Source organism: Chiloscyllium punctatum, chromosome 26 (assembly GCF_047496795.1).
Source record: "Chiloscyllium punctatum isolate Juve2018m chromosome 26, sChiPun1.3, whole genome shotgun sequence".
Taxonomy (NCBI): Eukaryota; Metazoa; Chordata; class Chondrichthyes; order Orectolobiformes; family Hemiscylliidae; genus Chiloscyllium; species Chiloscyllium punctatum.
The window spans coordinates 2450810-2467687 of record NC_092764.1 but is presented as its reverse complement, the minus strand read 5'-3'; the positions used below and the strand labels follow the sequence as shown (position 1 = coordinate 2467687).

Sequence of the window (16878 nt, the reverse complement as noted above, 5' to 3'; positions counted from 1 at the left end):
GCAGACCAGTTGCCGTACCATGCTGTGATGCATCCAGATAGAATGTTTTCTATGGTGCATGTGTAAAAGTTGGTGAGAGTCCTTATGGACATGCCAAATTTCCTTAATCTCCTGAGGAAGAAGTGTTGATGTATCCATCTTGACCGTCACATCAACGTGGGAAGTCCAGGACAGATTGTTGTTGATCACTCCTAGGAACTTGACAATCTTGACCATCTCTACATCAGCACCATTATGTAGACAGGAGCGTGCCCCCCTCCATGCTTCCTGAAGTCAACAATCAGCTCTTTAGTTTTGCTGATGTTGAGGGACAGATTGTGTTCAGATAACAATGTCGCCAAATACTTTATCTCTTTCCTGTATTCTCTCTCATCATTGTTTGATATCCAGCCTACAACTGTGTGTGTCATCTGTGAATGTGTAGTTGTAGGTCTGATGAAATTTAGCCACATAGTCATGAGTATGCAGGGACTAGAGTCAGGAACTAAGTATGCATTCTTGAGGATTGTCGCAGAGCAGAGACCTAGGTCTTAGAGTTTGGAGATTAGTTTGGTTGGTATTATAGAATCATAGAGATGTACAGCATGGAAACAGACCCTTCGGTCCAACCCGTTCATGCTGACCCGAAATCCCAACCCAATCAATCTAGTCCCACTTGCCAGCACCTGGCCCATATCCCTCCAAACCATTCCTATTCATATACCCATCCAAATGCCTCTTAAATGTTGCAATTGTACCAGCCTCCTCCACTTCCTCTGGCAGCTCATTCCATATACATACCACCCTCTGTGTGAAAAAGTTGCCCCTTAGGTCTGTTTTATATATTTTCCCTCACACCCTAAACCTATGCCTTCTAGTTCTGGACTCTGACCCCAGGGAAAAGACTTTGCCTATCCATGCCCCTCATAATTTTGTAAACCCGTAAAAGGTCACCCCTCAGTTTCCGACGCTCCAGGGAAAACAGCCCCAACCTATTCAGCCTCTCCCTATAGCTCAAATCCTCCAACCCTGGCAACATCCTTGTAAATCTTTTCTGAACCCTTTCAAGTTTCACAACACCTTCCTGATAGGAAGGAGACCAGAATTGCACACAATATTCCAACAGTGGCCTAACCAATGTCCTGTACAGCCACAGTACAGTGGGGGGGGGAATCCTCCTCATCTCAGTCTAAAATTGGTGTCCTTTTATTCTAAGCCTGTGCCCTCTGGTCATAGACTCTTCCACGATAGGAAACATCCTCACAGTATTTACCTTGCCAAGCCCCTTAAGAATCCCATATATTTCAATGAGATCACCTTTCAGTTTTTTAAACTATAGTGAGTAGAGTCCCAACCTGTTAGCCTTTGCTCATAAGACAATCCCTTCATACCAAAGAATCATCCTAGTGAACCTTCTCTGAACTGCCTTCAGTGAAATACTGGATTTCCTTTAATAAGAGGACCAAAACTGCTTTCTGTACTCCATATGTGGTCTCACCAGCACCTTGTACAGTTGCAGTAAGGCTTCCCTTTTCTTATACTCCAACCCCCTTGAAATAGGGCCAACATTCCATTTGCCTTCCTGATTATGTGCTCCATCTGTGCTCTAGCTCACTTTTGTGTACAAGGACTCCAAGTCCCTTTGAATGCAGATTTCTGGAGTTTTTCTCCATTGAATACTGTTCTTTTGATCTCCTTTTCAAATGAACAGTTTAAAATTTTCCATGTTATGTGCTATTTGCCAACTCACTTATCTATCTATGCTTCTTTTGTAAACTATTTGTACCCTTCTTGCAACTTGCTTTTCCCCTATTTTTGTGTTGTCTGCAAATTTAGCTACAGTACCCCATTTTTGTGTTGGTAACAGGTTGCCAACCTGAAAAACATCTCATTAATCCACTTGCTGTTTCCTCCCCATTAGCCAGTTCTCTATCCAAAACAATATGCTGCCTTCAAAACCACAACTTAACCTTTTGTGAGACCTTGAATGCCTTATGGAAGTCTAAATATAACACATCTAGTTCCCCTGTATCCGCTCTGGTTAAGAGTTCCTAGAAAAACTCTTAATAAATTAGTTAGTGACCATTTCCCATTTCATGAAGTTATGCTGATTGCTTGATTAGATTATGATTTTCAAATGTGCTGCCATTACTTAATTGATTCCAATACTTTTCTAACAATAGATGTTGGGATAATCAGCCTCTAGTTACCTGCTTTTTGTCTGCCTCCCTTCTTGAATAGGGGTGTTACGTTAGAAGTTTTCCATTCCTCCAGTACTTCTCCAGAATCGAGGAATTTTTAAAAATTATAACCATTGCAATCCACGATCTCTGCAGCTTTTGAGCTGATTGACATAGCTGCTAGATTTGGTCTGCGGTAGGTGGATAGGGAACCAACAAGAGGGCAAAACAAACTTTACCTCATCCTTACTAATCTGTCAGTTGCAGATCCATCTGTCTGTGACAGTATTGGTAAGAGTGATCGCCACACAGTCCTTGTGGAGACAGGTCTAGCATCTCAAGACTGGGTATCCATGAGGTTCTGTGGGCCATCAACAGCAGACTTGTACTCCAAGATGATCTGTAACGTCATGGTCTGGCATATCCCCCACTCATGACCACTTCCCCATGACATTCAGTGGTGTTGCCATCTTCCATTACCAACATCCTGAGGGTTACCACTGACCAGGAATTCAACTGGACTGACCACCTAAACAGTGGCTACAAGAGCAGATCAGAGGTTAGGAATACTGGGTGAGTAACTCCCCTCCTGACTACCCAAAGCCTGTCCACTATCTACAAGGCATAAGTAAAGAGTGTGATTGAATACCCTGCACTTGCCTGGATGAGTGCAGCTGCAATAACACTCTAGGAGCTTGATACCACCCAGGACAAAGCAGCCTGCTTGATTGGCATTCCCTCCACCACTGACGCTCAGTCGTAGCAGTATATACGGTCTACAAGATGCACTGCAGGAATTCACCAAAGGTTCTCAGCACCTTTCAAACTTTCAGCCAGTTCCATCCAGAAGGACAAGGTCAGCAGATACATGGGAAACTTGAAGATGGTGGTGTTCCCTCAAAGTTATTCACCATCCTGACTTGGAAATTTATTGCTATCCTTCACAGTTGCTGGGTCAAAATCCTGGAATTCCAGCCCTAATGGCATTGTGGGTCAGCTCACAGCATGTAGACTGCAGCAGTTCAAAGATGCAGCTCACCACCTTCTTGAGGGCAACTAGCAAGGTGCAATAAATGATGAAGGGCTTTTGTCCGATACGTCGATTTTCCTGCTCCTCGAATGCTGCCTGACCTGTGCTTTTCCAGCACCAGTCTGATCAAAACTCTAGTTTCCAGCATCTGTAGTCCTCACTTTTGCCTAGGTGCAATAAATGTTGGCCAGCCAGCGACACCCACACCCCACAAATGAAATAAAAAAACTAATTATTTTAGGATCCTAATATATAAGCTATCAAGGTCAGGGTCTTGGCTGCCTTTAGCCCCATTAATTGTCGAATACAACAACCTAGAAGCGTGGCATTCCAACCGGAACTCTATCAACAAACACATCGAGTTTGACCCCATCTACTACCTCCTGAGAAAAAAAACAGGAAATGAAATCACCAACCCACAGCAACCCAAACATATAAATAGAAAGCAGAAATCATCAGCAGTGCTTCGCCCGCAGGCCCACTGAAGATGTTGTCTAGTATGGTGACGAAATGTCTGGAAATGAACCTCTAGCTCAGCAAGCAAACCTACAACCAGAACCTCAATCTGAGCTACAAATCTTCTCAAAACTTGCTACAACAATTTCCATGTCACTTAATTCCTCCCTTGTATCCTTTAGTATTAATACAATCCCCTTCTAAAGTGTCTTTCACCGTGAAGACGAATGCAAAATATCTATAACTCCTGCCATTTCTTTGATCCCTCTAATCATCTCCTTAGATTCATGTTGTAAGAGGCCTATGTTCACTTTGACCTCTTTCCTTTTTATCTAATTAAAGTAGCTCTCATTATCTATGTCAGTTTTTACTATCCCTTCATAATTGAGTGGTAAGGCCATTTCAGAGAGTAGTTAAAAGTAAAGTACACCTGTGGGCCTGCGGTCACGTGAAGGTCATATTTTCCAAACGAAGTAGGTAAATTTTTCCAAAAATGGTTTATGGCCTAGTGGTATTGTCGCTGGATTGTTAATCTAGAGACCCAGATAATTTTCTGGGGATCCGCACTCCAATCTAGTCACAGCAGATGGTGGCATTTGAATTCAACAAAAGAATCTAACTAATGAGTCTAATGATGACACTCAATCCATTATTGATTGTTGGAAAAACCCACCTGGTTCACGAATGCCCATTAGGAAAGGAAACTGTCACCCTTACCTGGTCTGGCCGATTTGAGTCCAGACCTACGTTAATGGGTTGGTGATTAGGGATGGGCAATAATTGTTGGCTGAGCCAGTGATGTTCTTATCCCATGATTGAATGGTGTGTGTGGTTGGAAATGACCCAAGTTCTAAGCTGTTGGCATCTCTGGAGGCAGTAATTCCAGCAATCTTTAGTCTTTATTGTTTCACAGCACGAGGAGTTTCACATTTGCGGTTTGTATTTACTCTCAAACTACCCTATGCCTATTCCTAGTCAATTTATTGGAGATGCTCGATTTCAACAGTTGATGTGGTCGACTGTGCCATTGCATGGCTGAGATAGTAGAGATCACAGCTCTTCCAATGGTAAGAGATGTCCTTGAAGGCTTTGAGACTGCTTCATTGCTGTGGCAGGCAGAAACCTAATTGGGGATATTTAGATGTGAAAGTGGGGTGTGAATTTTGATAGGGGATAGGAGCAGTGAATGGATGATCTCAGTTTACATAAAAAGCTCCATAAACTCCTCTCATTTGTTTCCTCCACATTCACCTTAAATAAGGAACTACTGGGTTTTGAAACTATGCAGTTACTTTTCCAGGATGATTGCAGTGCAGTGAAGGGTTTTGGAAAAGGAGAGAGAAATGTAGTTGCTCTTTGTGTTACAGTCATGGATCAGGTATTATCATGGAATGACAAAGCAAGGGAATTGCCGGATTGGAGGGAGTTTTGAGAGTCTTCTTGAAGGGCAGTTATTAAAAGTGGAGGTAAGGGAGAGCTGGTTGATACTTAAAGTTGGACGTTGGTAACTAAGTGGCTTGGACAGAGTGGATATAAAAAGAATTAGTGATAGAAAGAGGAATCTAGTCGCAACTCATAGATGCATATTCAAAATATTAGGTTATAACACAGATGATGTGACAGATGTAGTGCAGAATAAGATAAGATCAAGGATCCAGAGAAACTGATCCAGAGACTTAGTATTTTAAGGACACTGTTGGAAGGACAGCTAGAAAATCATTGAGCAAAAGCAGTTAGGAGGAGAGGGGGAATATATAATGTGATGTTTATAGAGTCATACAAAGAATGTTGCCTTTCAGGTCCATCTTGTGCTGGCTTGAAAGGGTATTGGAGAGAGTTAGAGAAGAAGGATTTAATCATTGTGTTTCAATAGGTTGATACCAGCACATAAGCATTGTTTCTGAGAGGAGAGTACAAGTGAAAAAATAATATAAATAATCCAAATGGACAAAAGGGAAGAATAGAGCAACAGTCAGAGCTTTAGGCATATGGCTAAATGGAAAACAAAAAGATGTAAATTTGATAATTAGGGAAGAGAAATGGGAAATGTGTGAGTAAAGCAATCAGACAGAACAGAGATTAAAGTATATGGCTCAATTGAGCACATGGTATAATTACTTAGGTGAGGTTAACTGGAATGGGAGGATACAAACTATCGAACGTAAATTGGGCAGATCTATTAATGTAGAATTACAGATCAGTGGAAGATGCTAATTACGTAATTTGATGTGATATAATCCCAATTTATATTCCCTGTTGAACTGGAGATGTGGTGGAGCCTACTAGAGAACAGGAAATTCTGGATTTGATGTTGTGCAATGAGGCAGACTTGATAAGGGAGCTTAAGGTGAAGGAACCCTTAGGAGGTAGTGACCATAATATGATAGGATTTACTCTACAATTTGAGAGGGAATCAGATGTAACAGTATTACAGTTAAACAAAGGCAACTACAGAGGCCTGAGGGAGGAACTGACCAGAATTGACTGTGAGGTGAACCTTGCAGGAAAGACAGTGGAACAACAATGCAGGAGTTTCTGGGAGTAATTTAGGAGGCAAAGCAAAAATTCATCCCTAGGAAAAAGAAGCATACTAAAGAGAGAATGAGGCAGAATGGCTGACAAGGAAAGTCAGGGACAGCATAAAAGCAAAAGAGAGTGTGTGTAATGTGGCAAAACGCAGTGGAGGCCAGACAATTGGGAAGCCTACAAAGACTAACAGAAGGCCACAAAAGAAGCAAGGATGGAGAAGATTAAATATGAGGGCAAGCTAGCCAGTAATATAAGAAAATTAAAGAATTGCTTCAGGTTATATATAGAGCAAAGGAAAGGCAGAAGTGGACATTGGACCGCTGGAGAAGTAGTAGTGGGGAACAAAGAAATGGCTGAGGAACTGAATAAGTACTGTGTGTAAGTCTTCACTGTGAAGACACAAGTAATATCCCAAAAATTCAAGAGTCGAGGGTATAGGTGATTATGGTGGTCCTTACCGAGTGGTAGAAAAATCATCTGGACCAGATGAACTACACCCGAGAGTTCTGAAGGAGATAGCTGAAGATATAGTGGAGGCATTAGTGGCCATTTTTCAGGAACCACTGGAGTCAGGGGCTCCAAGAGAGTGGACAATTGCTAATGTATCTCCTACCCATTCTCTCCTCACCCCCTCCCCTTTTTTTTAAAAAGGAGTATGGCAAATGACTGGAAATTACAGGCTGATTGACCTGACCTCGGTCATTGGTAAAATTTTGGAGTCCATTGTGAAGGATGAGGTTTCTGAATCCTTGGAAGTGCATGGTAACATAGGAAGTCAGCATGGTTTCATCAAGGGGGGAGGTCATGCCTGACGTTCTGTTAGAATTCTTTGAGGAGATAACAAGCAGGTTTGAACCTGCTCTGCCATTCAATCATGGCTAATAGGTTTCTCAACCCCATTCTCCTGCTTTCACCCCATAACCTTTAATACCCTTGATACTCAAGAACCTATCTATTTCATTCTTAAATCTATTCAATGATCTGGCCTCCACAACCTTCTGTGGCAATAAATTCCATCAATTAACCATCTTTGGCTGAAGAAGTTTTTATGTCCTTTCTAAAATCGGGCATGGGGTTAGAGGCAAGGTACTAGCATGGATGGAAGATCGGCTGTCTGGCAGAAAGCAGAGAGTGGGAACAAAAGGGTCCTTCTCAGAATGGCAGCTGGTGACTGGTGGTCTTCCACAAGGGTCAGTGTTGGGGCCTCAACTTATCACTTTGTACGTTAATGATGGAGATGAAGGAACTGAGGACATTCTGGCTAGGTTTGCAGATGATACAAAGATAGCTAGAGAGGCAGGTAGCATTGAGGAGGCAGAGAAGCTACAGAAAGATTTAGTCAGCTTAGGAGAGTGGGTAAAGAAGTGGCAGATGAAATACAATGTGAGAAAGTGTGAGATCATGCACTTTAGTAACAAGAATGAAGGCATAGACTGTTTTCTAACTGGGGAAAACATTCAGAAATCTGAAGTGCACAGGGATTTGGGAGTTCTCGTCCAGGATTTTCCCAAGGTAAACTTGCAGGTTGAGTCAGTAGTTAGGAAGCAAATACAATGTTGGCATTTATTTCGAGACAACTAGAATATAAATGCAGGGATGTACTGTTATGAGTCGGCTGTGAACCTTTTTGTTAATTAAACCAGCCACCCAGAAAAGCTCACCTCGCCTCTCAAGTATGAGTGACAGAGAACTTCCAAATTCTACAATTTAAAGAAAAGTAACATCAATTTATATTTTTTACTCTAAAAGAGAACATTAAACAACAACTATTCACAACACTAAACCCCCCATTCTCTTAACTGGTTATTATCTGCCTCCAACTTTATAACAGTGAAACACTCATTAAAATTACATCAACTTAATTTCAAAACCATAAAGTGGCTGTCATCTTTGGTTCTTATTTTCTTCCTGTATGCTGATCTCCTTGGGTCGTCGTCTTTCTTTTTACTGCGAATAGATTTCATATGAAAAGGTACCTTTTGATGAAGAATGTTTCCTAATTTCTTGGATCTGTGTTGATGGCAGTTGCTCTGTCCGATTTTTAGTGCCTCCTTTTTTTTATATCCCCAACATTGCATAGTCTCATTGGTTAGATGTTGGCAAAACAATAAATTCAAACCCGATTGGGTTTTAGTATCCTGGGGCATATTTTAAACTGACTGGTTAAATTTGAATTGTGGTCAAAACAGCAACCAACTTGGGTATCCATTTCACAGCCAAATGTTACATATTTTCAATTTTCCAGTACGCTCCAAGACTGCTATCTAGTCACCTAACACAGGTGCAGAATACCATTCACTCTCTCAAAGGTGCAGTACCTGCCTCCAACTTCAAAACTGTACTTCTGAGGCTTTACAAAGCTCTGGTCAGACCACATTTAGAGTATTGTGAGCAATTTTGGGCCTCATACTTCAGGTAGGCTATACTGGCCCTGGAGCGGATCCAGAGGAGGTTCACAAGAATGATCCCAGGAATTAAAGGCTTAACATATGAGGAACATATGAGGAACATTTGAGGACTCTGGAGCTATACTCAATGGAGTTTACAAGGATGAGGGAGGATCTAATTGAAACTTCTCGATACTGAACAACTTGGACAAAGGGAAAACATTTCCATAGATTGGAGAGACTAGGGCCCAAGGGCATAGCCTTAGACTAAACAGAAGATCCTTTCGGACAAAGATATGGAGAAACTTCTTCAGCCAGAGAATCGTGGGTCTGTGGAGTTTATTGTCATGGAGGGCTGTGGAGGCCGGAACACTGAGTATATTTGGGGCTGGGAAAGATGGGTTCTTGGTTGTCAGGGGGATTGGGTGGTGGTGGGGGGGGGGGGGGGGGGGGGGTGGTTGGGAGGCCTATCGGCTGAGATTGCATGGTGGAGTAGATTCGATGGGCCGAATGGTCTAGTTTATGCTCCTCTGTTTTATGGTCTAGAAATCCACTTAACGGGGAAATAAAACTGCTGTAGATGAATGAAGAGTCAAGAGATCACACAAAACTAAAAGATAAAGCACACAGTGAAAGAAAAAGACAGATTTTAGAGCTTGGAACGATGCAGAAAACTCCAAATTGAGATGATTTGCAATTAGCAAGATTTGAGTTTTGAGCAAACCTACATCCATGATTTGCAATGGCAAGAGCTGTAAAAAGGGCAGTATGGAGAAACACTTAAAAAGGAATGTCAAAACGTATTCTTCAACATTACGTAAAGTGACGGTGATCAATAGCAAAGCAGGTTGCTTAAAAACATTCAGCAATCCTCCAGCAATTGCCTCACTGTATAAATCAGGAAATGATGGAGCTGAAAAGACCACTACAGTTGTCCTAGCTTATTTTTATCTGCATGTTGACAAATCTGGATGAATCAGATGGGCAAGGGTACAATGGAAGACAAATTAGTATAATCATTAGGGATTGTTTCTTAGAGCAGTACGTTGTACAACTTTACCCACTAACAGGCAATTTTAAGCCTGTGAATATCTAATGAGGAACAATTAAAAAGAGTGAAAGATCCTCTGGGGTAGCGATCACAACAGGATAGAATTTCTTATTCAGTTTGAAGGAGGGCAACATGAATCTCAAATCTGTATCCTCAACTTAAATAAAGGCAAATACAGAGGTATGACGAATGAGCGGTCTAAAGCTTTCTGGGAAGATAGACTAACGGATGACAAGCACCAGATACATAAGGGTAAGAAAGTATTTCATAATGCTCAGCAAAAATGTATTCTGATCAAAAAGCAGGACTCGATGAGAAGGATGGACCATCTGTGGTCAGGAAAAGTACTTGAAGAGTATCCAATTAAAAGAAAGACTTACAGAGAGGCAACAACTAGTGTATGGCAGAGAATTGGAAATCTTTTGGGAGCCAGTAGCAGATAACTAAAAAGCTAATAAAGAAATTGCTTTGAAAGTAAGTAGGCAAGAGAAACCAACAACTGGAGTCTTTTTATGTGCATATGAAGAGAGAATAGTGCCATCAGTGTTGATACCAAGATCCTTGTGTATAAGGCAGTCATCCTTCAGACTCTTTTATATGGCTCCAAAATTTGAACTACATATAGATACCACCTCAAGGCTCTGGAGAAGTACCTTCAAAACTATTTAAAATGCATTCTCCCCATCAGCATCATTGAAGAAGCAAATAACACGAACTATAATCATCAGAAGCCAACTTACATTGAGTGCCTGAGTTCTGACTGACAAAGCAAATCATTTTCACTCCACTTAACAAGGCCACTTGAATGAGAAGAGGACAAGAGAAGCATTTCAAAGACTCACAGAAGGATTCCCTCAAGAAAGTCAACATAAACATAAATACGTGGGAGATTTTCATTCAGAAGAAACCGACTTGGGGGGGGGATCTCCTGTATGAAGGAACACAATTTTTCGAGTGCTCATGTTAGTAAGAGAAAATATGGAAAGGAACTGGAGAAAATCATGCCAGTGATCTCAAGGGAATAGACTACTTCCACCTCCTGGGAGCATCTGCCAAATGAGTGGTCAGAGACGTAACTCTAAGATCAGGCTCATCAGTCATACAAGAATTCACAGAACCCATGACCAGTGAAACAGAACCTCCTCCATGGGCAATCACGTTTGTTAACGAGACTGGAAGAGCTTGTGACCAAGACAAATATAGCTAAGAGGAAGAGCAGTCAGGGAGAGGTTGCAGAGCTCAACTGAACTGGAGGCTTGGACTGTATTTGCTTGAATGCAAGAAGTAAGACAGATGAATTTAGAGCCTGGATTAATGCATGCAATTATAGTATTGCTATAACAGAGACATGGTTGAAAGAGGGACAAGGTTAGCAGTTTAATGCTTTGGGATATTGAAGTTTCAAACAAAACTGAAGCGGCAGCAAAAGAGATCTGGAGTTTCGTTACTGATTAAGGACCATATCATACCTGTGTTGAGGGAGGGCACCCTGGAGGAATCTTGCATCGAGGCATTATGAGTAGAGTTCAGGAATAGAAAGGGTGCAGTCACAATGCTGGGATAGTACTACAGACCGACCAGCTGCCATGGGAGATAGAAGAAGAGGTATGTCGTCAGATTGAGGAAAGATGTGAAAATAACACGGTTATTGTGGTGAGTGATTTTAATTTCCCTCCTATCGACTGGGACTCTCTTAGTGCTGAGGGACCAGTTTGTTCGGTGTGCCCAGAAGCATTTTTTGAAACAGTACATGGATTGTCCAAAGAGGGATGGGACCATGCTGGACCTGGTTTTAGGAAATGAGCCTGGCCAGGTGATCAGAGTTTCAGTGGGGAAGGAATTTGGGATTAGTGACCATAACTTCATAACTTTTTGGATACTTATGGAACAGGACAGGAATGGACTTTGGACGAAAGTGTTAAATTGGGTGAAGGCCAACTACAACCGAATTAGACAAGCATTGGTTAATGTGGATTAGGCATGGCTATTTGAAGGTAAATCCACATCTGACATGTGGAAGTCTTCTAAGAATCCGTGGATTGGCATTCAGGACAGGCATGTTCCTCTGAAAATGAAGGACAGGAATGATGAAATCTGAGAACCTTGTCTGACAGGAAATTAACAGCTTATTTAAAAAAAAAGGAAGACTACCTCCGGTCTAGGCAACTAAAAACAGACAAAGTCCTTGCAGAATATAGAGAAAGTAGGAATGAGCTCAAATTTGGAGTTATGAGGGCTAAAAGGGGCAATGAAACGCCCTTGGCCAGTAAGGTTAAGGAGAATCCAAAAGCATTTTTATATGCATGTTAGGAGCAAAAGGTAGCTATGGAAAGAGTAGGTCCACTCAAGAATAAAGGTTATATGTGGAGCCACATGAAATGGGTGAAATCCTTTAATGAGTATTTTATATAAGTAGGATATTGAGGGATGTTGAGGTTAGGGAAAGGTGTGTGAATACTCTTGGGCAGGCCAACAAAATGAAGGAGAAAGTGTTGGGTGTCTTGAAATGTATTAAGGTAGACAAGTCCCCAGTGCCTGAGGGAATCTATCCCAGGAAACTGTGGGAGGCAAGTGGCTGGGGCCATGTTAGTCATAGGCAGCATGGGTTTATGAGGGGAAGGTCATGTCTCACCAATTTGATTCAGTTTTTTTTTTGAGGAGGTGACAAGAATGATTGATGATGGAAAGGCAGTGTATTTTGTTAACATGGGTTTTAATAAGGCATTTGAGAAGAGAGGTAGGGCAGGCAGCATCCGAGGAGCAGGAAAATCGACGTTTCTGGCAAAAGCAGCGATCTTGGTGTCCATGTACATACATCCCTGAAAGTTGACACCCAGGTTGTTAGGATTGTTTAGAAGACATAGGGTTGGTAAGTTTTATTGGTAGATGAATTGAGTTTCGGAGCCATCTTGCAGCTGTACAAAACTCTGGTGCGGCCATACTTGGAATGTTGCGTGCAGTTCTGGTTACCGCATTGTAGGAAGGATGTGGAAGCATTGGAAAGGGTGCAGAGGAGAAGGAGGTTGAGAGGTGACATAATTGAGACATATTAGACATATAAAATAATTAGGATTAGATAGGGTAGACAGTGAGAGCCTGTTTCCTCAGATGGTGATGGCTTGCATGAGGAGAAATAGCTTTAAATTGAAGGGTTATAGATATAGGACAGAGGTCAGATGTAGGTTCTTTACTCAGAGTAGGAACAGTAGTAGACTTGCCAACTTTAAGGGCATTAAATGGTCATTGGATAAATATATGGGTGAAAATGGAATAGTGTAGGTTAGTTGGGCTTCAGATTGGTTTCACAGGTCAGCGCAACATTGAAGGCCAAAGGGCCTGTACTGTGCTGTAATGGTCTATGTAATATTAAAAAGCCATTTTTTTTCCTGATTTTTTTATTGAATTCAAATTCTATCATCTGCTCGAGTGGGATTTGAAACCTAGGTCCCAGAAAGCTGGTATGAACCTATAGAGTGTCTGGGGCTCAGTACTAACAAGTCTTTCAAGAGGTCATAGCTATCTTGAGACTGGGGCAAGTGTGTACTGGGATATGCTAGAATAAAGGAGAATTTGGACAAACTGGTTTCTGGATTAATAGCCCAGTGTTAATACCTGTAGGCCATCGCCTCATCAGTAAATTTGCAGTGAAATTGAAATGAAAATGTTTCAAGGCACAATTTTAGTACCCCAGAATGGTACTGAATAAAGCAGTGACCTATCGGTGCAACAGAATGATGAAAACTAACCTTTTATTTATTTTGAACATTGAGTACAGGGAGACCCGAATGTACCTGCTGGTCAGCTGACTTTGCACATTGATGTCACTCGGCCTATCCTATTTCCTGACGTCGAACATCTTCGAAGTTTCGACAAGCTGTCTCAAATTGTGCTGGAAGTTCACCAACAAGTGCAGTGTGACCAACAGAATCAGGAGCACTGGCATGACAACACTCAACACAATCCAAGCAGCTTGCAGCCTACATGTAATGGTGTCCAAGAACCAGAAGACCAAGAAACGAAAGCTGCTGGGATGAGCACAATGCTTGAGACAGGGGAATCAGAGGGAGCAACTGCAGGAGGGTCACCAGCACCGTCAGTGCCTGGGCAACCCTTTGTGCTACCTGTGGGAGTGATGGCTCGAAATGAAGTGTATCCAAGAACATGTAGGGCCTGGTAAGGAACTGCAGAGTGCATGGGCTAAATACCAACAAACCTTTCAAGAGGTCAAAGGTAACATTTTGATATTGGGGAAAATTACGCACTGGGATATCCTAGGATAAAGGGGAATTTGGACAATCTGGCCAAATAGGCAGGCAGACAATAGATTGTGAATGGGCAAAACTGTGACACATGCATTTCAGTGTAAGGTTGTCCGCTTTACACTTTGAAATATGCTGTTTGATCAATTTGAACAAAGAACAGTACAGCACAAGAGGACCTTCAGCCCCCCAACCTACACTCATGCATGACTCCCTTCTAAACTTAAAAGCCTTTTGCCTCCTCATGGTCCCTATCCTACTATTCCCTGTCTATTCACTTATCTGTCAAGATGTCTCTTAAACATTGCCATTGTATCCACCTCCATCTACACCTCTAAGGTGGTACATTCCAGGGCACATAGCACACTCAATGTAAAACAAAACCTTCTAGCATCTCCTTTAAACCTGTCCCTCTTGCCTTTAACTTTAGATTGTTGAGATTTCCACCTGGGAAAAGACTCCCAATTGTCCATTCTATCCATGTATCTCATAAATCTGTCAACTTTTATCAGGTCATTCCTTAGCTTCTGATGTTAGAATGAAAAACAAACCAAGTTTGATTAATCTCTCCTCATAGCTAATATCCTCCAAACTAGACTTCATTCTAATAAACCTTTCCTGTGGCCCCTTTAAAGACTCCATATCCTTCTGGTAGTGTGGCGACTAGAACTCTTTGCAATATTTTAAATGTGGCCTAATTAAACACCTGTACACTTGCTTAATATTCGTTCATGGGACGAGGGTGTCACTAGTTAGACTAGCATTTATTGCTCATTCCTAATTGGCCAGAGGGCAGCTAAGAGTCAACAGTATTGTCATGGTCTGATGTCACATGTAAGCTAGACCAGGTAAGGATGGCAGATTTCCCTATGTGACATTAGTAAACCAGGTGGGTTTGTCTGGCAGAATCTTTTCACAATTTTGTTTAGTGATTCTGAATATTGTCTCTCTGCTTCATATTAGTTTTTATGGCACAGGCCTGATCGCAGGCCATGGATTCACCAGCCCCGAAAGGACACCTGGGCTTTTTGTCCTATTTGATGAGCAATGTTTTGGCTTCATCTGGCTGGATCTGAAATCCTTCAGCTTGTACAGCAGGATTGAAGACTCGCTGAGAAGCGCACAAGCTCCTTTCAGAGAAGCTTTCGAATTGATGCTCAAAAGTATGCAATCATGGACGTCCTGACTAATGTCCATTCTCGGGGAACGATGTGTTGCAGCTCTGAGAAATCACAGCTTGTGAAGCAGTCCCTCCCCATGTACACTAAAGCATGCACTTTGGAAAGAAAGCCTGGTGTTTGAAGTTGCCAGAACCACATATCGCGTGCTCCTCACCTTAACCCCCACCCTATCTCACCTGAGCTACTACCCGAAGGTAAAATTGCTGCAATGGTTTCGTAAAAAGTTTTCAGAGCTGCCTTCGTGGACTGAGCAGAGAAAGCAATGTAGATGGGAGTGTGGAGAACACCAGTGCTCACTTGTGCATTAGCATGAAAGATGGGATGAATGTTGATTTGAATGAAGCTTTGCTGTACTCTGAGCAAACGTTGATGGTTCATTGAGGGGTTCTGAGGGACTTTCTCTTTTAATTTTGTTACAAATAGTTAGACACATTTACTTTGACTGTGTTTGGAGAGAGAATGTCAAGGAAGTGATGATTTTTATTTTTAATGACACAAACAAGATTATACATGAACTGAGTGTTTCATACACCTCATCACATTCTTGAAACCTGAAAATTAAGACATAGTGATGCTAAATCAGGAATTAAAGTGTTATTTAAATTTTGGTTTATACAGTTATGCTTAAAAGACTTTAATTTATGTTAAAATTTATAAAGAATTCAGTTTAATGCTTTAATGTTTGGAAATTATTCAGTTTTATCTAAGACCTAATTAAAAGAAACTTTTGGAAGTTGTGCTGTGTGTTGTTTCCTGCCTACATTGAGGACAAACTGGAATCGCAGAAATATAATCCCATATTTACTGAAATTTCCAGGAATCTGCAAGCCTATGGATCAGAGGCTGGGTACGCAATGAGTAATTTTATCTGACTCCCCAGAGCCTATCCACAATCTGCAAGTGTTTCATCAACTCTACTTTAGAACATAGGACAGTACAGACCCTTCATCCCTTGATTTTGTGCCGGCCTTTTATCCTACTTTAAGATCAGACTAACCTACATACCTTTCATTGTCCAACTTCCATGTGCCTATCCAGGAGTTGCTTAAATGTCCTTAATATTTCCGACTCTACTACCACTGCTGGCAGTGCATTCCACAGACCCACCACTGAGGAAAGAACCTACTGCTGATATCTCCTCTAAACTTTCCTCAGTTACCTTAAAATGTATGCCTCCTCAAAGAAAGAGAACAAAGAAAATCTACAGCCCAGGAACAGGCCCTTCAGCCCTCCAAGCCTGAGCTGATCCAAATGTACTGTCTAAACCTGTTGGTCAATTCCTAAGCATCTGTATCTCTCTGCTCCCAACCTACTCATACATCTGTCCCGATGCAACTTAAATGAATCTACCATGCCTGCCTCTACCACCTCTGCTGGCAACGCGTTCCAAATGCCCACCACCCTCTGTGTGAAGTACTTGCCGCATGTATCCCCCTTCAACTTTCCACCTCTCAACTTGAAAGCGTGACCTCTCGTTATTGAATCCTTCACCCTGGGAAAAAGCTTGTCTCTATCCACCCTGTCTATACCCTTCATGATTTTGTAAACCTCAATCAGGTCCCCCCTCAATCTCCTTTTTTCTAATGAAAATAAACCTAACCTACTCAACCCCTCTTAGCTAGCACCTTCCATACCAGGCAACATCCTCGTAACCCTTCTCTGCACCCTGTCCAAAGTGTCCACATCCTTTTGGTAATGTGGCGACCAGAACTGTACACAGTATTCTAAATGCGGCTGAACCAATGTCTTGTACAATGTTAACATGACTTGTCAGCTCTTATGCTCAACACCCCGTCCAATGAAAGCAAGTATACTATATGCTTTCT

General features: G+C 41.8%; 1 protein-coding gene across 4 annotated transcripts in view; it reads left to right on the top strand.

The window, feature by feature from the left end:
* fbxo31 (F-box protein 31) overlaps window positions 1-15789 on the top strand; it is a 68310-nt gene extending 52521 nt beyond the window's left edge. For all 4 annotated transcript variants that reach the window (XM_072595754.1, XM_072595756.1, XM_072595755.1 and 1 more), the window contains 2 exons: window positions 13388-13785; window positions 14835-15789. In XM_072595754.1, the coding sequence (XP_072451855.1) occupies window positions 13388-13785; window positions 14835-15057 (621 nt within the window). In that variant the 3' untranslated portion in view covers window positions 15058-15789. The remainder of the gene's footprint in view (window positions 1-13387; window positions 13786-14834) is intronic.
* Window positions 15790-16878: the final 1089 nt, after the last annotated feature.